Source organism: Cydia splendana, chromosome 7 (assembly GCF_910591565.1).
Source record: "Cydia splendana chromosome 7, ilCydSple1.2, whole genome shotgun sequence".
Taxonomy (NCBI): domain Eukaryota; kingdom Metazoa; phylum Arthropoda; class Insecta; order Lepidoptera; family Tortricidae; genus Cydia; species Cydia splendana.
Window position 1 is genome coordinate 4,105,601 of NC_085966.1, and position 24,595 is coordinate 4,130,195.

Here is a 24,595-nt window from a genome sequence, read left to right on the forward strand (position 1 = left end):
GAATACGGCAGTGAAAACTGAAATAAATGTCATATACGAAAGAAAAACTGACCAAGGCCTCCAGTGCAATGTAAGGCTACACTAGCTAAATGGGTCAAACAGATCACTGTGTTATGTCTTTCCTGTAGACATACACGAGAGTTAAGGGCTATAAAGGCTAATTTTCTTATTTAACCCTTATCCACGTGAAAAGGTCCTCCTTTTATTTAAAGAACTATGATAAAATCATTACTTACATGCCTACAAGCTGTTAACTATTGCCCACAGGAGAGAAAACTAGTGTGTTATCGCGAACAGTACATTTTTCTCTCCTGTGGGCAATAGTTAACAGCTTGTGGGCATGTAAGCAATGATTTTATCATAGTTCTCTAAATAAAAGGAGGACCTTTTCATGTGGATAAGGGTTAAATAAGAAAATTAGCCTTTATAGCCCTTAACTCTCGTGTATGTCTACAGGAAAGACATAACACAGTGATCTGTTTGACCCAAATAATAGTTGTGTCAACGTTTGAGGCGTAGTCTGATCCGTTAAGTACTTTTAATGATGCTGACAGGGCCGTCTTAAACTATGCTGGGGGCTGGGGCCCCTCTGGGCGCATAAGAATTTGGGGCCCTTTTGGAAAGTAAAGAAAGCGAATTAAAGTAACATTTTTCTACTATGATCTTCTATTTATTATGAGTAATCAAATATACTGTTACCGTCTGTCCTTCGGGCCCCCTGAGGATGGGGGCCCTGGACACGGGCCCCGTGTGCCCTTATGGTAAAGACGGTACTGGATGCTGACTGTACTTCTTAAGTTGCCTGGATATACTTGTTGGCGAAAATAACCGTATTTCATCGTGAGAGCAGATCAGTACGTAAACTTTAAATAACCACTCACATGGTTGATATTTTTCAGTGACCTCTATTCTTCTTTCCCCTGCCCTTATCCCACGTTATGTGGGGTCGGCACAACATGTTTTTCTCTTCCATTCTCCTCTGTCTTTCGTCTCCTCAGCACTCACTCCTTTCTTTCTCATATCCTCTTTCACACAATCCATCCATCGTTTTTTGGGTCTACCATACGCTCTCCGTCCATCAACATTCATCCCTAACATTCTTTTGCCTATATGGCATTCATCCCTCCTCATTACATGCCCATACCACGCTAACCTAGTACTCCTCATTTTCTCCGTTACTGGAGCTACTTTCAAACTTCCTCTTATATACTCATTCTTAATACGATCCTTTCTCGTCACTCCACACATCCATCTCAGCATTCTCATTTCCGCTGCGTGCACTCTTCTTTCATCCGCTACTTTCGACGCCCAGCAGTGACCTCTATTATTATAATAAAATAAGGGTGACAGCTGGTAGCTACAGTTACCAAAAGCAAGTGAGTGGATAAGGTATTATCAACGCTGAAGGAGTGTTTTTCTTAATTTTGAATGGCTGAAAACTATAGTTGATTCCCATAGAAGGTAACCTAACCACTCACTTGGTTCATATTTTTCACCGAAGCCTATAATGCCTAGGTGATAAGGGTGCTGTAGTCTGTTCGAGAAACTGAAAACGGTGAAAAATAGAGATAATACTCCTAAAAATACGTGTGACACCTCATTAGATTCGTCATGATGCCTAGAAAAATGTATTCTAAGCGTGTATTAAGCACACAAAAAATTTCAAAAGTTATTATAAGCAAAACAAGGGGGGAAAAGTAGATATTTTTTATTTCCCCAATATCTCAAAAAGTATTCATATTTAAGAAACGAACATTAATATTATTAAAGAGGAGGATATTTCCAATAAAACATTCCATACTTGCAGAACTGTATCTCCATTATTTATACTTTTTATTCAACGCTGAACACAGCCCTCCGCGCCTCATTTTCGGGAAACGAGCGCGGCGTGAAAAAGCGATTACTTACGTAACATTAAATATAATTTTAAAGGTATATAATAAAGGTATGTAATATTTAAATATTCATTCAAAAATTTAAAAAAAATGGTCTACTTATTTAAAACATGTCAACAAATGTACTACTTGTAGAAATTTATCTTAAAATATTTTTTTCATCAAGTTAGGCAATTGTTAATTGGACGTAGTTTAGGGTAAAAGATCCAATCCACAAAAATCTGTTAGTCAAATTTGAACTTTCTGTCAAACGGAAAAGTCATTCATTTAAATGACAAATTTTAGAGGATGGATCCTTTACCCTAAACTACGTCCAATTAGCTAAATTTTCTTCTTTATTGAAAACGAATAAAAATGTATAAATAACAATCGTATAATTTTGTCGCTTTCTAGAACCTTTCTCATATAAATGCTTAATAAGATCACATTATAAAAGTTTTAATAAAGTTAATACTTTGCTTAAAATAAGTTTTAGAATAACATAGAAAATTGTCAAAAATCGAAAAATCAAGGTGAAATTGTAAAACTTAAAACAACATTATAACCAAACAATTAAATTTTTTAGAAGTTTCATAAGTTTCACGACGAAGAGCTCTAGAAGGCGACAAAATTTTACGATAGTTATTTATAATTTTTTTCTCGTTTTCAATAAAGAAGGAAGTTCGAGAAAATTTTGTTAATTAACAATTGCCTAACTTGTTGAAAATATAACTTTAAGATAAATTTCTACAAGTAGTACATATTTTGTTGACATATTTTAAATACACCATAATTTTTTTAAATTTTTCAATGAATATTTAAATATTACAATCCCTTATTATATACCGTTAAAATTATATTTAATGTTACGTAATTGCTTTTTCACGCCGCGCGCGTTTCGTAAAATGAGGCGCAGAGGGCTGTGTTCAGCGTTGAATAAAAAGTAGGTATGTATAAATAATGGAGATACAGTTCTGCAAGTATGGAATGTTTTATTGGAAATATCCTCCTCTTTAATAATATTAATCAAATCAAATAAAATCAAATATCATTTATTATCAGGCAACTAAGGCCCATAGATACATACCTTACAAACTAACATACATACAATAGTAAAATCTTACAAGCTAAACATTATTTCGGCGACACGGCGGCGGATTAATGTTATTCGTTTCTTAAATATGAATACTTTTGGAGTATTCATATTTCTACTTTTACTCTCTATCGATATCTACTTTTTTCCCCCTTTTTTGCTTATAACTTTTGATATTTTTGTGTGCTAATACACGCTTCGAATACATTTTTCTAGGCATCATGACGAGTCTAATGAGGTATCACACGTATTTTTAGGAGTATTACATATCTCCATTTTTCACTGTTTTCAGTTTCTCGAACAAACTACTGGTAACTAGAGCTACAAAACAACTATTTTAACAGACTAAACCACGTTTTGGTGGCTGGAGGTACCAAGTTACCAACGATATGGTTGGGCATTGTCCCTTCAAATGTGGTTCTTTTGTTTGTCAGATAGGATAGGTATATCTTGTGAGGGTACTTGTCGTACTATACTTTATATTCAGCAAGCATTCAAAATGATCACGGTGACGTACGCTAAAGGGTCGTTCTCTCATTTCGTGCAAATCGGTGATGTTCTCTCGATTTGTAAATTTTCTTTTAAATGGTAATTTTTTGGGTTTTCATGCATTGTGGATTCATTTATTGACACTTTTATGCTAAAGGCACCTTCGTAACCTTATTCCTTTTCATTTAATAAGACTGGTGGTAATGAACTACGCGCTGGTAATGAAATGGGCATGGATGGTAATTTTATCAGTGGAGGGTAATGAAACAAACTTATGAAAACGCAATAAAAAAACTTTAGTTAATGAAAATTAACACCATTAATATAATGAACAACATTAAAATCACGTGTCTTAAGCGCTGTGCAGACGATCAAGCCGACTTAACAAATACTCCGGCTTGACAATCGCGACTTATGATTTACCACCTAGCTTGTAGCGATTGTCAAGCACAATTTACGTGATTGAAGACGTATTTCGTATTGTTTATTTATTTAATGATTACACAGCACTACATCAGTCTTGTCACCAACACACTGAGAAACTACATACTTTAATTTAAAATTAACATCCAAATACACTCGACTGCCAATCCATCCACCGTAGCTCCATAAACTCACAAAATCTCAAGCACTCATGAGTTAACAGGAGATGCACCAGGAGAAGCCTAAGGGTTATATTTCTAATGTCCGGTACAAAAAGTCTTACAAGCCTCTCTAGTCTCTCTACTAGTTCAAGGCAGCCAGAGTCTCCACGAAAAGCCCAACAAGCTAAAAGTAGTAGGCTTAAGTTGTGCCTCACCTGACTCACCTCCAAAGAAATGAAGCCCAGGGTTCCTAAAATAAATATTTTTAGGTAATACATCCTAAGGAAATTCTTTTGGACCTTTTCCAATAGTAGAATGTACGTTGACTCGTAAGGGATCCAGGCTAATGCTGACGCCTCCAACTTGCTTCTGACCAGAACATTGTAAAAAACTTTTATGGGGCAAGGGTCATGGAATTCTCTGACAATGCGAGTGACAAAGCCTAATCTACTGAAGCTACAGTGCCAAGTGCTTTGATATGGTCGTGAAATGTTAGCCGCGTATCGAATATGACCGCAAGATCCTTTACTGAGACAACTCTTGAGCATGTGTAGGAAATAGGGTTTGATTAAAACTACACACTTGACACTTAGCCGCATTGAAAGTCAGTTTGTTACCCCGACTCCATTGGCACAGAGATGATGAAACATCCTCCTGCAGCAACTTACGATCCTCCTCCTTCTCAACTCAATATACCAATTTAAGATCGTCGGCGTAGAGTAGACAACGAGCGTTATGGATAACCGAGGGCAGGTCATTGACCATTATTCTAAATAGGAAAGGCCCCAAGATTGAATCTTGGCTGTCACCAGAACGAGTATGGTACGGATCTGGTACGAAGTGGCCATGCTGGTCGTTGCGTGCTGCAGTTTATCACGCAGATAACTGGCAAAAATGTTAAGCAAATGTGGATTGAACCCAATAGCATCTAGTTTGTGTAGGAATACATCGTTACCCACACGATTGAAGGCTTTTCGGAAATCATAATACAGGACGTCTATCAGGATACCCATATCCAGATGCTCTGAGATGGTGTCACTGTCAACCAAGGTCAGGTTAGTTTTCACAGACCGTTTCACTCTGAAACCATGCTGAGTGTTGCACAGGCATAATGGTTTCACTTGTTTCTACAACGTGCCATGGAGTATGGACTCAAACAGCTTTGCTAAAGCTGAAAGAAAATAATACCTTGACTTTGGGATCGGTCTTACCCGTGAAATCTTCCAATAATGATATGTACTTGTGGAGAGTAGGTACCAGATTAAGCATGGAGTGTATTGGACCATTCAAATGCTCTAAACACCCCTTTAAGATATATGCAGGTACCTAAGTAGTCTGGACCAACAGTATAGAAGCCCGATAAACTTACTTTGGTGTTAAGACCCCTTATGCAGGTACCTAAGTAGTCTGGACCAACAGCATAGAAGCCCGAAAAACTTACTTTGGTGTTAAGACCCCTTACATTTTGGTAAATTAGATCCAGTGAAGGTTTCAAATCAGGATTCCGAACTAAGTATTACTGGTTGGTTTTTGTCTGACTCCCATTGACGTTGGATTTACGAAATGACCACGATTATCGGGCTACATAGTTGGAAATAAACAGGATTCATACATTGTCGAGGGTACTCCTATTTTGAAAGTCTTGGAGTCCCCTTTGAGCTTAAGTTCATCGACAGTGCACCATGAATAACAGCAGATATGCCCGTATGTCCTCCGATCCTCAAGCTATATTCCACAGATGGATGAACTTGCGATGGTCCACCGCCCTGAGAGGGATTTTACACCGCTTTTTACTGCTGGTATCAGTTTTCTGAGATTTATCACGCACGGATTGGGAATTGTCGCTTTTGACAGCGGAGGCACTATTATTGTTTATCGGCCTGTGTTTATGTTTCTGTAGTTTCTGCCCTTTATTTTTTATTTTTTATTTTATTTAAAATTTAAATCAGGCAACAAGGCCCATATTACAAATACCTTACAGACTAACATACATATATATATATATTATAAACTTAAAAACTAAACACTATTTATGCGACAAAACGGCGTGGCTCCGTTGAATCGGCTGTTCTTGTGTCGGATTCGGCAGTTTGCCCCGGAACCTCCGAAACACGACACCTTTCGGCCAGAAGTCGGCGCACTCGATGGTCTATTGCAGCGGTCGCGGCACGCGCACCACAAAAGAGTTGAAGTGCACGTAGTGGCGCGATCGAAGCTGGAACACCCTCAGCGAGTAACCGGTCTTCTGGTGTACGTACTCCACCACTTCAGCAGCCGTGGCGGTGTAGTGCAGGCGCGACACATATAGCGCCTTACTCGGTGTAGCAACCCGCAAGCCAGAGTTAGCCGGTTCGGCGGTACCACACTGAGTCTTACGAGGCGCCGTGCGCGCCTTCTTCTTTCTTGATACCAGTGTGAAATCCTCCTCATCCACACCGGCAACAGGGAGCTTCTCCTTGGGAACCGCTCGCTCTTCAGTACCCTTTACAGGTACACTAACCCGGTTCGATGCGACTTTCGGACCGGCGACGACATCCGCGTAAACACGATGACGTGATTTGGAGGAGGCGGGGGGAGGGCGCGCGCGCGGGAGGCTCGCGGGCGGCGACACGGCTGATGCGACACATGTTACAGTGTCAGCAACTCGCAAACTGACCGACTCAGCACTTGTGGCTTGCCGGTCATCGCACTTGAAATTTGATGCCGCCGACCGAGTAAGGGCACTGTTTCGCAAACTGAGGACTTCGTTGCGTAACTCGGTTATGGTTACCTGGGCCGCATCAAACTTCGAAATGACATCCGCTAAACTTGTTTTAAGGGCCACGATTTCCTTTAACAAGCAGCTAATGTCGACATGATCCGGAATATAGGACGGCAGGCTGGAGGCACCCGTCGTCGCAAACTCCGGAATCCGGTCTTCATTCTCCCTTAGAACTCTGATGAAGTCCTCTAGGGTCTTCTTCCCGGTTTCATCTCCTCTCCGGTGAGGTACATACGTGCCGGCGATCCCGAGGGACTCGTGCAGCACCTTCTTTGCTGCACAGATATCTTCGACGGAAAAACTCGACGAACAGATCTGGACAGCAGACACCGTGTCCATCACTCCTTCCAGCAGCAGCTTCTGTTGCTGAAAGGCGAGGAGCTCGTTCACAATGGGTGCACTCTGTCCGGAGGCACTCATCGCGTCACTTCGCTAGCTGCGGCCGAGCCGCGCTAATTTCGCAATTAATTAAATTAATTAATCATCAATGCGTCTAGGTCGCTGCGCGCATTGGACACGACTGCCCCGTTCTCTACCTTATCGTCGACAGGTATCAGATGATTCCAACTCACTTAGTCTCTTAGTAACGTGTCAAATTTCTCAGCACAGTCCTTGAGTGGTATTATATATAGAGCGGCAGATTATGTTAATCTACTGCGCTCTAGTTAAATCCAAAAAATCACCAGTTGGGCTCCCCTATATATTATTACATAGTTTTAAATGTTTATACCAACATTCTATTTATAATAACTTAACCCTCTTTCCATTAAATGCACTGCCTCATATACATTATCATTACCTTCTAAATTCGTTCATTACCTTCCCTGGCAAAATTGGAAGGAAAAGAAATGAATGAAACAGATATGAATGAAGTTTTGGAAGTTTTCGTCGCCTAGGTCGGTTGATATCAGACCTTGATTTCGCAGAATAAGCCACACGAAAGGCAACCCTAAAACACATCAATTAGGTATAATTTTAATAATGTACAATTGGTACTTACTGTATAAATCACTAGATGGCGATGAAGATTTATCTGAACCACACTCCTTCCCGACACGAGAGAACGTAAGTATTTTCGTCAAAAGCAACATACGGACGTCCGCTGTGGTAGCACGCGGCCAACTGACTGACGAACAATGTGTTGTATCCGCGGGAAGTGCTATATACCCTTGCTATATAGCAAAATATAGCTAATCCATTTCTCGCGTCGGTAATGAAGAAATTGCTTGGACCATCACTTATAAGGCTGTATAGTTTTATTGTTAATTTCTTAGCGTATAATATTATAGGATATAAAACATAACTAAATTACTTGTTTACTGAACCAACAACAAGTTTTCTATTTTTAGTATCTTAAGGTTCAAATGGAGGTCAAAGTTTAACTTCACGCGTTACATGCAGAGAGGAATGAAAATAGTGGGGGTTAATTGTAAATATAAAGAAAATAACCACCTTTTTAGAATTGTTCATGGCGGGCCAATATACTTTAGGTCCTATGTTACAACCTTGCATTAACAGATATTCGAAAACACCATCACATTTTTGGTAAATTGCAAATAATACCGATTTGCACGAAATGCGAGAATGACCCTAAAGTTGCAAGCGTCTACGTGCTACGGTAGCCACTTGCCATCAATCGGGCTGTTTTTTTATTTGTTACCTAAGTGAAAAAAATTGGGCTTTTGTGACATATAGCCCAAATTCCACTTTTCTGTCGGTTAACATTGACAAACTTAAAACATTAAGTAAACTAAAACAGCGCTAGGAAGAGCCGGTCACGACCAGAGAGAGTTGATGATTATTAGCTACACATTATCAGTGCTACTTTAATAATGACAGTAGTTTAGTTAGCGCAGTTAGGAACGCCCCTTGGTTGAGTACTCGTACCACTATAACATTTACTAGGGGTCGGCCCGCGACAGAATACGGATAAGCTCTCCATACATTTATGACTTCGAAAAACGGTCCACTTACCTATCTGACACTTTATCACTGAAAGTTATCCCTTCTCCATAAATACATACCTATACCACACCCAGCCTTGATTAATAAAGATAATTATATTTTGTGTTTAGTAATACCCAATACCTATATATTTTTGGGACCCAACTCTTGGCCGTCAAGGGGCATGAAATATTATTAGCAACGCTCAGATTTCCTAGTAGTTTCAGGGCCCACTTAATATTCTCTCGCGACCCATAGTTTGGGAAATGCTGCAATATAGGTACCATTACCCGCTGTTTATTTTATTTTCTTGCATAGCTAATGCTCTGTGATATAATATGATGTGCCGAAAGACAATTAATTCCCAATGTAGAGAAAACCGAGGTGAGTTGCAACAGAGGTAAGTGGAAACAAACCAATTTATCTGTATCGAAACAAGGAAATATATTGAGGAACTCGCAGACGGTGGGGCATGGCTAAACATCGTTTTTCCAGCTCGATAACATTCATAGATGTCACATTTAAGTTGTTTCAACTTGCCTCTGTTAGAACTAACCTTGGTCTCGCCTACCTACTCGTGTACCTTGTAAAACACTCAGCATTCGGAACTTTTAACTACATGGCCAGCAATGGGACACTCAAATCATTCCAAATACCTACAGGAAATAATTTATCTACGAGTACCTACTCGTTACGTGTCTTGTTGTATAGAAGACGAACGCATTTTATTCAGACAAATGTTAGTATTCGCCAAATTAAGTTTTTTCACAAGATTTTTTTTATCTGTTATTGTCGGTAAACAACATCTGAAAACTTGACGCGAAGAAAAACCTCATACGGCGCGAAACGTAAGTGTCCAATGAAACACGCCGTTACGGGTGGTTGCGGGCGAAACCGAGCGCGATTACTATTCGCGTTTCTAATTTAATATTTGCCGCTATAGTTAACTCATCTAAGCGATTACTTTGACTCTTATTACTTATACAATAAGGTTTAATCCAATGCGTTCAAGAGATGATCTTCAACAATTAAATACTTGGGCGAGAGAAACGGTAATATTTTTCATAGATAAGGTTTTACCTTTAGTTATTTGTTTTAGTACGATATCTTGACCGTGCATTACGCGTACTTTTACCAAGTTAATTAAAAAGGGAAGGGTTTTTCAAATATCAGTACCTTGCTTGTACCCAAACCCGCCTAGTGTAATCGGAATGGGATGGGAGATGGGACTGAATGAGAATAATGGGATGAATGCGAAGATTCAATGCTGCGGGTGGGGTATATTACATATTTATGGAGAAGGTATAAACTTTCAGTCATAAGTTCGAAATCAAAAATGTTTGCAATAACCTACTCCTAGGTATATTTCGTTGTTGCATACGATTAGTAATATTAGTAGGTATGGTATATTTAATATGTGGGAGACAAAACATATAAAAACTCAAAAATGCGCGTTTTCCCAAAGATAAGACCTAGCTAGATCGATTTATCGCCCCCGTCAACCCCCATAAATTTCATCGAAATCGTTAGATTAGAGCTGTTTCCGGGATCCCCGAAATATATATAAATAAATTTACAAGAATTGCTCGTTCAAATGTATAAGTAATAAGATTAAGTAATAAATATGTAGGTATATGCATTTGGCACCTGAAATGAGAAAAGAACAAGAAATTATGCGCGTTTTTTGCTACATAGAGTCTACATTTTTAATTAATGCTTGAACGTTGTGTTCCTCCTAATGAACATCAATTAATCCAGCGATGTAATAATCAGAATGCAACTTAATAACGTTTTATTTTAGCTCGTCGGGTAATCACTTTTTCTTGCATATAATCGTAGGCGTGCGGCATGCGATGCGTGAATTCATAGCATTCATTATTTAGGAGGGTCGTTGACTACTCTAATCATGGCTTAAGAAACTTTGTGGCTGCACATTTGAACTTCAAAGTTTAGTTTAGAGCAGATTATGCAATGGGGCGAAAAGTCCTGAAGGGACAATCTTTGGAGAATGCAGCATCATTATTACGGGAGCAGTCTACATTTTTTGGTCTGTGGCTGGGCTGTGGCAAAATTGAGGTGGGAAGAGGTAAAATGGAGTTGGGCGGGACATGACATGATGACAGGCAGTGTGATGGCAGATAGACCGAAAATGTTAACGAAATGTTGGCCGTTTTCGGATGAAAGGAGTTAGTAAGATTGGGGGATAAGATCTGGATGAAATGAGTTCAGGACCGGGACGAGTGGCGTACTCGAAGAGAGGCCTATGCTCTATGCTCACCAGTGGTTACAAAAGGCTGATATGATGATAATGCTGATGAGGGTGCTTTAGCTTGAGGTTACATATGCAGGCTAGCTGTGCCTCTACAAGAGCACACAAATCCACCCGAGAGCACACAAATCCACCCGTAATTGTCCAAGTACTTGGATATTTTTTGGCTGTTCTTATGATTCTGGAACCAATCTTAAAAAAAAAGCGTACCTATGTACCTATGGCGGACAAGGTACCCAATAACATACCCTAACTAATGTAAAATTATTACCCTCGGTAAATTGCAGGTTCAAATAACATCCGCTTATAATGTTGAGTTCCATTACTAGGCTAGCCTGATTACTACTCACAGTTGCATATCGATGGCGATCCGCAGTTACCGTTCATAAAACATTTTTACTCGATTCTGAACCTAAGTCCAGCATAATTTGACCTTTTGGTCACCTTCTAGCACCATGTTGAGTCGAGACCATTTCGTGGCTTATATGCTAAGTTGTGTGACGTGTTGTTTCCTTCTTTATTTTGCCACGAATAAACCCTCTCTATTCTATTCCATCTTATTATATTCTGTAATTTACGATAGTTTGGCTAACTATTCCGTCCCACTGGGGATTTTGTCCTAGGGGTAAAAAAGGCAAACCATATGTGATCGTAATCGCATTTTATATTGGTTATCCCAGACGACGCATGGCAAGCGTAGTATATGAGCAGTCCAAGCGCCTAGCCAAGATACCAATCACTTGCGTCGTAGCGAACGAAACGATGATGTATCTCTACCACTCTTCCATATAAGTGCGGCAGAGGGACGTTAGCGTTTCGCAAACGATTGGCATGCTGGCTAGGCCCCCAGATAAGTAGAGTGCGGACACCGTTAACGTGTAACGTGCTGTTTATCGCTCGGGATGATAACAGGTGCATTGTGATGCGCCGGTAATAGCTGCAATACAATTGCATGCGTTGGTCAGTTTGTAAAGTATATCGTCTAGCTCGTACTCGGAAATTATGTACTTTTGACGACCGGTCTGGCCTAGTGAGTAGTGACCCTGCCTGCGAAGCCGATGGTCCTGGGTTCGAATCCCGGTAAGGGCATTTATTTGTGTGATGAGCACATATATTTGTTCCTGAGTCATGGATGTTTTCTATGTATTTAAGTATTTGTATATTTTATATATTTATATCGTTGTCTGAGTACCCACAACACAAGCCTTCTTGAGCTTACCGTGGGACTTGGTCAATTTGTGTAAGAATGTCCCTATAATATTTTTTTTTTATGTACGATACCTATGTCATTTGCTATTTACCAGTCGCTTTTCGGTGAAGGAAAACATCGTGAGGAACCTGACTAATCCCAATAAGACCTAGTTTCCCCTCTGGGTTGAAAGGTCAGATGGCAGTTGCTTTCGTAAAAACTAATGTAGTACCTAGTGTACCTATGGTTTAGTTGCCAAGCGGACCCTAGGCTCCCATGAAACGTGGCAATAAGGGACAAACGGTAGGAAAAAGAAGAAGAAGCTAAGGAAATTTTTGCAATAATTTCATTCGATAGCGTGACGGACGTACGCGTTTGGGTCGTTCTCTCATTTCGTGCAAATCGGTGATGTTCTCTCGATTTGTAAATTTTCTTTTAAATGGTAAATTTTTGGGTTTTGATGCATTGTGGATTCATTTATTGACACTTTTATGCTAAAGGCACCTTCGTAACCTTATTCCTTTTCATTTAATAAGACTGGTGGTAATGAACTACGCGCTGGTAATGAAATGGGCATGGATGGTAATTTTATCAGTGGAGGGTAATGAAACAAACTTATGAAATCGCAATAAAAAAACTTTAGTTAATGAAAATTAACACCATTAATATAATGAACAACATTAAAATCACGTGTCTTATGCCCTGTGCAGACGATCAAGCCGACTTAACAAATACTCCGGCTTGACAATCGCGACTTATGATTTACCACCTAGCTTGTAGCGATTGTCAAGCATAATTTACGTGATTGAAGACGTATTTCGTATTGTTTATTTATTTAATGATTACACAGCACTACATCAGTCTTGTCACCAACACACTGAGAAACTACATACTTTAATTTAAAATTAACATCCAAATACACTCGACTGCCAATCCATCCACCGTAGCTCCATAAACTCGCAAAATCTCAAGCACTCATGAGTTAACAGGAGATGCACCAGGAGAAGCCTAAGGGTTATATTTCTAATGTCCGGTACAAAAAGTCTTACAAGCCTCTCTACTAGTTCAAGGCAGCCAGAGTCTCCACGAAAAGCCCAACAAGCTAAAAGTAGTAGGCTTAAGTTGTGCCTCACCTCCAAAGAAATGAAGCCCAGGGTTCCTAAAATAAATATTTTTAGGTAAAGCTAAGGAAATTCTTTTGGACCTTTTCCAATAGTAGAATGTACGTTGACTCGTAAGGGATCCAGGCTAATGCTGACGCCTCCAACTTGCTTCTGACCAGAACATTGTAAAAAACTTTTATGGGGCAAGGGTCATAGAATTCTCTGACAATGCGAGTGACAAAGCCTAATCTACTGAAGCTACAGTACCAAGTGCTTTGATATGGTCGTGAAATGTTAGCCGCGTATCGAATATGACCGCAAGATCCTTTACTGAGACGACTCTTGAGCATGTGTAGGAAATAGGGCTTGATTAAAACTACACACTTGACACTTAGCCGCATTGAAAGTCAGTTTGTTACCCCGACTCCATTGGAACAGAGATGATGAAACATCCTCCTGCAGCAACTTACAATCCTCCTCCTTCTCAACTCAATATACCAATTTAAGATCGTCGGCGTAGAGTAGACAACGAGCGTTATGGATAATCGAGGGCAGGTCATTGACCATTAATCCAAATAGGAAAGGCCCCAAGATTGAATCTTGGCTGTCACCAGAACGAGTATGGTACGGATCTGGTACGAAGTGGCCATGCTGGTCGTTACGTGCTGCGGTTTATCACGCAGATAACTGGCAAAAATGTTAAGCAAATGTGGATTGAACCCAATAGCGTCTAGTTTGTGTAGGAATACATCGTTACCCACACGATTGAAGGCTTTTCGGAAATCATAATACAGGACGTCTATCAGGATACCCATATCCAGATGCTCTGAGATGGTGTCACTGTCAACCAAGGTCAGGTTAGTTTTCACAGACCGTTTCACTCTGAAACCATGCTGAGTGTTGCACAGGAATAATGGTTTCACTTGTTTCGACAACGTGCCATGGAGTATGGACTCAAACAGCTTTGCTAAAGCTGAAAGAAAAGAATACCTTGACTTTGGGATCGGTCTTACCCGTGAAATCTTCCAATGGTGATGATATGTACTTGTGGAGAGTAGGTACCAGATTAAGCATGGAGTGTATTGGACCATTCAAATGCTCTAAACACCCCTTTAAGATATATGCAGGTACCTAAGTAGTCTGGACCAACAGTATAGAAGCCCGAAAAACTTACTTTGGTGTTAAGACCCCTTATGCAGGTACCTAAGTAGTCTGGACCAACAGCATAGAAGCCCGAAAAACTTACTTTGGTGTTAAGACCCCTTACATTTTGGTAAATTCGATCCAGTGAAGGTTTCAAATCAGGATTCCGAACTAAGTATTACTGGTTGGTTTTTGTCTGACTCCCATTGACGTTGGATTTACGAAATGACCACGATTATCGGGCTACATAGTTGGAAATAAACAGGATTCATACATTGTCAAGGGTACTCCTATTTTGAAAGTCTTGGAGTCCCCTTTGAGCTTAAGTTCATCGACAGTGCACCATGAATAACAGCAGATATGCCCGTATGTCCTCCGATCCTCAAGCTATATTCCACAGATGGATGAACTTGCGATGGTCCACCGCCCTGAGAGGGATTTTACACCGCTTTTTACTGCTGGTATCAGTTTTCTGAGATTTATCACGCACGGATTGGGAATTGTCGCTTTTGACGGCGGAGGCACTATTATTGCTTATCGGCCTGTGTTTATGTTTCTGTAGTTTCTGCCCTTTATTCCAAACATTTGCCCCGTTCTCTACCTTATCGTCGACAGGTATCAGATGATTCCAACTCACTTAGTCTCTTAGTAACGTGTCAAATTTCTCAGCACAGTCCTCGAGTGCGGTCTGGTATTATATATAGAGCGGCAGATTATGTTAATCTACTGCGCTCTAGTTAAATCCAAAAAATCACCAGTTGGGCTCCCCTATATATTATTACATAGTTTTAAATGCTTATACCAACATTCTATTTATAATAACTTAACCCTCTTTCCATTAAATGCACTGCCTCATATACATTATCATTACCTTCTAAATTCGTTCATTACCTTCCCTGGCAATATTGGAAGGAAAAGAAATGAATGAAACAGATATGAATGAAGTTTTGGAAGTTTTCGTCGCCTAGGTCGGTTGATATCAGACCTTGATTTCGCAGAATAAGCCACACGAAAGGCAACCCTAAAACACATCAATTAGGTATAATTTTAATAATGTACAATTGGTACTTACTGTATAAATCACTAGATGGCGATGAAGATTTATCTGAACCACACTCCTTCCCGACACGAGAGAACGTAGGTATTTTCGTCAAAAGCAACATACGGACGACCGCTGTGGTAGCACGCGGCCAACTGACTGACGAACAATGTGTTGTATCCGCGGGAAGTGCTATATACCCTTGCTATATAGCAAAATATAGCTAATCCATTTCTCGCGTCGGTAATGAAGAAATTGCTTGGACCATCACTTATAAGGCTGTATAGTTTTATTGTTAATTTCTTAGCGTATAATATTATAGGATATAAAACATAACTAAATTACTTGTTTACTGAACCAACAACAAGTTTTCTATTTTTAGTATCTTAAGGTTCAAATGGAGGTCAAAGTTTAACTTCACGCGTTACATGCAGAGAGGAATGAAAATAGTGGGGGTTAATTGTAAATATAAAGAAAATAACCACCTTTTTAGAATTGTTCATGGCGGGCCAATATACTTTAGGTCCTATGTTACAACCTTGCATTAACAGATATTCGAAAACACCATCACATTTTTGGCAAATTGCAAATAATACCGATTTGCACGAAATGCGAGAATGACCCGTTTGCGTTGTCTCATTTTGTATGGTATTTTGAACAGCGCGCCAAGCGGGACGTTTTGGAAACTCAAACGTCCTACATACATTTCTTGGCAGTCAAACGAAGCCGCGGACATCATATCGCAATCAACATTGTATCGACTACACTTTTAGATCAGTAAAGAGCCGTGTTTCTGTTTTGCCAACAGTCGATAGACTCGTCCCATCGGACCGGTCGATCCAGATTTCACATGCAACGTAAACAGAGTGCATTTCTCAGCTATTGATGGTTGCTTGGACAGGGTCCTATTTGACATGAGGAAATTATTATAATTTTTTTTCAAAAAATACTAGGACTAGGTACCGTACATATACAATATTTTTAGCAAAGTGAAGACAGTCGGCGAATAGTGCACTCTCAAATTATTATAAGTACCAGGCGTGGCTCACTCCGCGATTTCCGGCTCGATTCGGAAAATGAATTAGATTTCTACTAGACTTCAACAAGTTACGATACGGATAATTTAAAGATATTTGTAAGATAGATATGTCAAATTTGACGTTTCCGCGATTCTGGAGGTCCTCTTGAACGATTTCGACAAGTTATGACTTAGATATCCAAGTCACATCTAGTCGATATCTAGTGTAGATCTAGTTGATCTCTAAATCGTCTCAAGATCTTGTGATTATCTCGAAGTCCGAATAGGCCTGTTCGTCGCTTTGCTACAGGTAGCTACAAGTACATCCGTTCCACACCAATTTTGGTGGCTAGCCATAAGCCGCGCGTAGAGATGGGTAGGGGTGAGTAAATACTGAGTATTAACTCGGTATTTACTCAAAGTACCCGATAAATACCCGTATTTACTCATTTAGGTGGGTAAAAACGATTGCTTATAAAATATTCAAAAAGTGAGATTTAAGAAAAAAAATGTCTTTTATTGAAGAGTGCTAACATGTATTAACAATATTTATAAAATAAAAAGCATATAGGACGCTTAATTTAGGAAAAAAAGGTAATTATTAGTGAGAGGCAAATTGTGATAATGCCTAGTTAACAATTTTGTTTTAAATAAGAAGGTTAAATACCTTTAAAAATATGGTACTTAAATTCTATCGATGTTCTAGATAACTGCATGTCGCGCAAAAGTGCGTGTTTACGCGACACTTACGACCTTTTATTAAGGGTTTTTTTAAATAAAACTCAAAAATGGCTCAACCGATGATGTTCAAAATATTGTTTTTTGTACTCTATTATACGGCTAATCTCCTGATATGTTTTCATATTTTTTCTGAACTTTGGTTCTAAAGTTATAGAGAGATAAACATTATTTTGGCCTTTCGTAACGGTTTTTTTCCCAAAATAGTCAATTTATCCAAAAATGTTCTTAGAAACATTCCAGTTATTTTTAAAGACCCATTTAATGATGTGCAACACGCTGGTGGTTTATGAAAAAATTTTTTGTGACAATTAGTTACATGTATGGAGTGCCCATCTTAAAAATACATTTCTTACAATTTTGAGTACTTAATCCAGTAGCGGCTTACAAAATACACCTATATTTCAAATTTATATGCCCCTTTCAGCACTCTAAATAGTTTATACCCACCAATTTGGGTATAAACGAGTAAATACGGGTATATTGAGTAAATACTGAGTATTTACTCGGTATTTACCCGTGAGTATTTACTCACTACCCATCTCTAGCCGCGCGTGGCGCTGTCGCCACCTAGCGCCATATCTGTCCTGATCATAACAGACGAGCTTTTGTTAGAGAGTGAGTTAGGGTGGTTCAAATAACATTTTTTTTATTTTCCTACGGGACACCCCCTTATTTTGTTACACTTATTATGCTGATAAAATACACCAAGTTTCGTAACTTTATCTCAACTACAAGGGGGTGCTCAGACACTTTGAACTTTTGTATGTTGCATGAAACCCAAAAAAAAGTATTTATTATTCAGAATTTTATTTAAGTATCTGTTTTAACACTATTTGCACATGTAATTTATAAGTTTTAAAGTAGAAAATCATTTTTATTTGTATTTTCTATAATTTTTCAAAAGTAAGATTTTTTGAATTTCACCTAAAAAAATCATAAAAATAGTAATAAAAATGTTTATTTCCTTAATAACTTTTAAATCACACTTTATAATAATGTCAAAACTACTACTCACATAAAAATCGAAAAAATAATAATTTTTTTTTTGGATTTCATACAACTTTGAAAAATTTCAAAGTGTTTGAGCACCCCCTTAGCCTCTACCATCAGTTTTAACATTGACATAACGCTCACGTCTACGTAATTTACTTTCTGTACATCTCGCTTGCACTATTGCTCGCATATGCGAGTACGAGCGAGATGCATAGAAAGTAAGTTACGTAAACGTGAGCGTTATGTCAATGTCAAAACTGGTGGTAGCCGTACTTGTAGTTGAGATGAGATTATAAAACTTGGCGTGTTTTGTCAATATAATAAGTGTAACAAAATGAGGGGGTGCCGCTTCTTCTAGCTAGAGTTTGAATTTTACCAATACAAACGTGAACCACCCTAGAGTGAGTCTTCTGTACCTAGTACTATTATTTATTCTGTGTAAGTACTTACTTATTTTATGTGTTTTCCCAGAGATAGGACCTAGCTAGATAAATTTTCCGCCCCCGAAAACCCCCATATAGCAAATTTCATCGAAATCGTTACAGCCGTTTCCGAGGTCCCCGAAATATTTAAATATATTATATATTATACAAGAATTGCTCGTTTAAAGGTAAGTACATATAAGATAGAACAAATATTTCATTCAGATAAGACTTAGATGACATTAAAAAGTAATATTGTTTATGTAAATTAATAAATAGGTAGGTACTTAATTAAAAATAATTATAGTGAAACCATTTAGCAGTAAACTACCAGTTATCTGCAGTCAGCAAAATTATACAACTAACTAGACCTTTCTAGATGTCGGGTTATCTTACGTTATTTTATCGTAGTTACGCTCAGTCATTTCAAAACGTCTAACTTTTCAAAAGATCTCATGTCTATTATTGTACCCATTTGAAAATAAACTTTATTACAGTACCCGCAAAGTCTAGTATTGAAGGTAGAGATCTAAAGTGCGTTGTTTTAGCAGTTAAGCTCGTCTCGTCACCTGTAAGGATCGACTTTTCAAAACGTCTCATTTACATTCTTAATAACATTCGAAAGTGAACCTTAGTTTATGAGCTAAGAGTCTAAATTGGAGTAGTGATAATGAAAGGAATAGGCTATTTGAAATGCTTGGATTAAAATGTAGTCCTGGTATAAGATAGTAGTGAAATTGTATTAGCATACAAAATGCAACCGGTTTTGGCAAGGCCGTTCATCGGTCTTGACTTCGGAAAGCAACGTTTATGTTTATCAACAACTGGAGCTATATTCGAAATTGTTTTAATTGGTCGTAACATTACATGAAATTCACTATTAAGTTGTATTAATTCAAGTAGACACACTACCTACTATTTAAAACTAAAAACCGAAATAAAATGTTAGCTAGCAAAGCAAGCTTTCTATAATTCTCCAAAAAATACAAAAGGGAATGACGTTTCAAAAGTGAAATTCGACAAATTGTCTAAAAAGTTAAATTCTTTAATCGCTAAAATAAGTATTTTTGTGACCGCAGACCAAATTGAGATCAAACCACATAATCGCGCCTAAGTAAAAATAAGCAGCAGTTCAGTAGGTCATCTAATAGCGCCATTTAGTGATTCAGAGTAGCGTTTAGAATATACAGTATGTATCAGAACGAAAGGCAAAGAAAGAGACCCTATAATGTTTAGGTTATACTGAGAAACTTTTACTATGGGACCAACCCCGAAAACGCGGAAAAAAAATTGACTCTCCCATAGGAAATTTCAACATCAGACCAGCAAAATGTATGAAACATCCAATTTTTTTTCCGCGTTTTCGGGGTTGGTCCCATAGTAAAAGTCGCTCAGTATGACCTAAACATTAATGGGTCTCTTTCTTTGCCTTTCGTTCTGTTCTGATACATACTGTATAAAAAACCGGGACAAGTGCGAATCAGACTCGTCTTTTTTTAATTCAGATTTTTCCCTGTATTTGTAGAATAAGACGATATTACTTGGAAAATTTGAGTCTCTTAACTTCAAACTCAGGTAAATCCATCTGTCAGATTATGCGATTTTAGTATTAAGAAAAGGTAATAAGATAGATATTTGCTGAGAGGGTCGAATAGATTTACCCATTTAAGGGACACATTTCATAGTTCTAGGTCAACAGAAAGTACCTTATCGATACCTTTGGGTTCAATTGGCGTAAAGGACAAAATGCTAGTTTTCAGGAGAAGCGAAAAACTGCGAGTTTTTTTTAAATTTTGATATATTTTTGTTATTTATCGAGCTATATTTTTGATGTGTATTAGAAAAGTACTCAAAATGTTAGTCTCTTTAACCTAAATTAGCACTCATATCTATAAATTAAATAGGAAAGAAGTTAATGTACTTTAAAATTGGTCAAAAACAGTATCAATGTCCTTTGCGCCCATGAAATTTTTGATAATTTAGTGAATCTTGTTTAGTAAGGGGTCGTAAGGGACGTTATCAGACTATTTTATTCCAAATTTGGGATGTATTAGTTACCACCCACGGTACACATGTTAACTGTTTTCAGCATAGTTTACTGTTACGAAGGTTAAAAATGTATCAAACGGTAGTTAAATATGTATATCCCGATTACAGTTGTTATTAATATTTTTCTGATAACATAGTAATAATAAAGAAAACACAATATTTTTAACCAATTATATAATAAAAAATAATTCAATGCTCAGAAAGTTGCTAACATTCGGGAATGAAGATAAAGTAAATGTCCCAGTGCTTAACACTATATTATAACAATCATAACATAACAGCTTTTAATCATAACAAGGGAAGTATTAGATCCGCTAACTATGATTAGAATTAGCATATCAAGCATTTGAACGTTTACTTAGTGAATAAACGTCCAAAGACTATAATTCAATACAGTAAGTTATAATAGGTAATAATACTGTATCAATATTTCAAGATATCTTATTTCATAATACGATACATCAAGATATTTAATCGAAAAACACTATTAATTCCTATTCAAGTTACACAAGTAGTGATTTCTGTGTTATTTATTCCCCGTTACCTATAGCTGCATTAATTTCTGATTTCAAACACTTAAAAATATATTTTGTTAGAACGATTATGAAATAATTAAGTAAATGAATGAATTAATTAAAACCGATTCGCTTATTAAGTATTAATTACCACTTCGTTCAGATACGTTTCAAACTTTTGTAAAGTGCTTGAAACGAATTTTTTTTTCAACGAGTTATTGTAGCCGAGCTCAAGCAATGACACAAATAATTAAATTACGCACAAATAAATTTAAAAAAAAAAAAAAACCACTTCCACCGCTCAGGGACGGATAATAAACAGTCATAACATAACCCTGCGCCTGCGCTGATCAAGCTGCATGCCTAATGAGAATCGGGATAGTGAGGCGATGGGCAGTCGCTGATACACCTGTCTCGTTCTCCTAATCAACAAGAAATGCGAGTCGGAGAGGTACAGAGTGAATTATGCACAGGTTAGTACGTTGTCGCAGGACTATAAGAGATTCCACTGCGAGTAAAACAATGATAGTTGCGAAAAAACACTGAGCTGAGGTTTCATTACATTACATTTTAGTAGTAAAGGACCCATAAAACGATTTATTTATTTGGCATTATAGACCTTTAGGCCCATGAACAAAGATAACAGCGGAAAAAACTCTTAGCGTACATGCTTTCAAATTTAAGGGCAAGCATTACATTATAGTAATAAAGGTCCCAGAAAACGATTTATTTGATATTATTCACCGCTACGTCCATGTTATTTGTTTTAAATTTAGAGTTTAGAAACTAATTTGAGGTAGTAAAAGACACAAGTATTAGAAAAGTCCTTTACAACATTGTTCGCTTCTTATACTTATAAAAAAATATTTTTAGAGCGGGTCGTAAAGGGCAAGTACAATAATATCAATAGTAAAATATGTCCTTTACGACCATCTTGACCATACGATATGAAAAATCATTAAGACAAATGAAGGGCTTAAAGGACGACAAATGACATGTAAGTCATTTACAACAATATTTATATTTAGCGGTAACCTTTACGATAATATCTTTGAACATCTAATTTGTAACTGGTCATTTACGCCCCTTGAGCTAAGCTGTTTTTGCAAAATCATAGTAAAAATTTGGGTCGTAAAGGCCACTTTTTAAGAGATATCGAAATTTTAACTAAACAGAACGATAGCGCTTGGAATTCTGATAAAACTGTATATATAACTCATTTTCGCCAAAATGTCCTTTACGCCAATTGAACTCAAAGGTATCTTTATGTGTACGGGTGTGTTGTGGCCCGGGTGACCGACTCTTAGGCACCTGCCGTGATAGCAGAGGACGCTAGTTCGATTCCAGCTCTGAGACTGGAGGCCTTGGTCACTTCTTCATCGTATACTTATTACATTTATTTCCGTTTGTAAGATAACTAGTGTTACAATATTATACCGCAGTCAACAGCCTAAAGGCAAGTCCACATCGGCAGCGTGTGCGTAAAATGTTGGTGCCGCGCACGCACACGTCACGTAAGCGGTGTGTCGTCTCCCATAAGGAACTGTATATTACAACGCGCACGTGCACGTCTACGCACACGCACCCGGTGTGCACAGGCCTTAAACCATGCTGTTTGAAGGGGCCCACAGATTACCAGTTCACCGGACGATATCAGCCTGTCAGTTGTTTGGAGCTGTCAAATTTTGCGTTTAACTGACAGGCTGATATCGTCCTGCGATATGGCAATCAGTGGGCCCTTGACAACTGGCAGCAACTGATAAGGCTATTAATTATGGAGCATAGGTGTCGTTTAAATTATACAAAGTTGCAAACGAGCTAAGATTACATCTTTAATGAGTTAATGACCGTACCCTACTGCAAAAAAAGTTGCCATCCGTGTGGCATGCGAACTTTCCACTGAATAAAAGCCCTATATGGTACTGATGTCTAAAGAGGTAATGGATTGGCAAACTTGTTACTTAATTAAAAGGTCATCCATCTTTGCAATTTCACTTTCTATCTGTGTTTTCTATGTATATAAGTATGTATTTATCTATATAAGTATGTATATCGTCGCCTAGCACCCACAGTACAAGCGTTGCTTAGTTTGGGGCTAGGTTGATCTGTGTAAGATGTCCCCTAATATTTATTTATTTATCGCATTTAAACACATATTGTGTTAAAAGTATACTTATGTGTGGGTATAGGGCGAGAGTTCAGTCCCTTTTTGTAGCTAATTTAAAATTAATAATTCCGTTTAAAGTTGATTTCAGGCTCCAGAAAAACAAAATAACATACAAACATTACATACACCATTACATTTACAGTATTATATTACATTTTCCATACAAAAGTTTTCGAAGCATTTTATGTAGGTACAGGTTACAGTACAGGTTAAAAATATCTGACACGATCTTATTTGTAGAACCATAAGAGCCTTCGAAGAGTAACATATTATTGCAGGTGACTGTACACTCAGCCGCAAAATTGCATGAATGAATTTCCACTTTATGAATGAATGCATTTTTATAATATGTCCATGGAATTTTGCAGCTCGCTGTAATCTGTAATATCAGTGTAATACTTTAACACCTTTAACTGGCCATTTGTGGACCTTAGGGCTGGAAAAGTGGACTATTATGATAAAGTTAAGGATAAATTAATTATATAGGCTTTATTTACTCTACTTTATAATGGATGATCCATTCAAATTTGTTTTTAGCTGAAAGCTGCTTTGCCTTAAGGTTGACTGGCAGAGATTCCTCATAACAGTTAGTCCACCTTTTGTAGTGTAAGATATTATCTCCTAATGTGTAATAATTTCAAACGTACGGTCCTTACCTTCATTATGTAGATCTAAACTGTCACTACAGTCAAAAACACACTTCACACACACCACCTTAATCCATTTTAGCACAAATCAAATTTTAAATTCAGAATCCCGCCGAGAAAGTATTCGATTTTCAAATTAGTTCTATACTGTTCATGTCCGCGCGTACTTGACGTATGAGGTTTGAAATGGGTCAACGCTCGTCTTTATACGCCCCCCACACGCGCCGATTAGGCATACAATCTAAGATATTAGCGGCGATTATCTGAGAAGGGTGGTCAGTCGCCCGTATTAGCAACTATCATTTTATTGGTCGCTAAGTAGGTTTTTAATTGGGTATCGTTTGTTTTAATTGCGGGCTTGTTAATTTATTTTCTAAGTTTGTACTAAACTTTACGCCTTGATAGTTCCTATTTGTTTGTTTTGCAATTTTATTATACTTAACTAAAATAAACTGCAATCCAAACTGTACCGGTAATTCCTCCGTTAAGGTGCATCAATTTAGTATTAGTTTTAGAAACTTTATAGTATAGCAATCATTTGTACAGCAACACTCT

At 37.9% G+C, this 24,595-nt stretch overlaps 1 protein-coding gene across 1 annotated transcript in view; it reads right to left on the reverse strand.

Moving 5' to 3' along the window:
- LOC134792034 (uncharacterized) overlaps nucleotides 1-24,362 on the reverse strand; it is a 35,596-nt gene extending 11,234 nt beyond the window's left edge. Inside the window, exon 1 of the mRNA XM_063763157.1 lies at nucleotides 24,050-24,362. Coding sequence (XP_063619227.1) covers nucleotides 24,050-24,055 — 6 coding nt within the window. The 5' untranslated portion in view covers nucleotides 24,056-24,362. The remainder of the gene's footprint in view (nucleotides 1-24,049) is intronic.
- Between the last annotated feature and the right edge of the window lie 233 nt (nucleotides 24,363-24,595).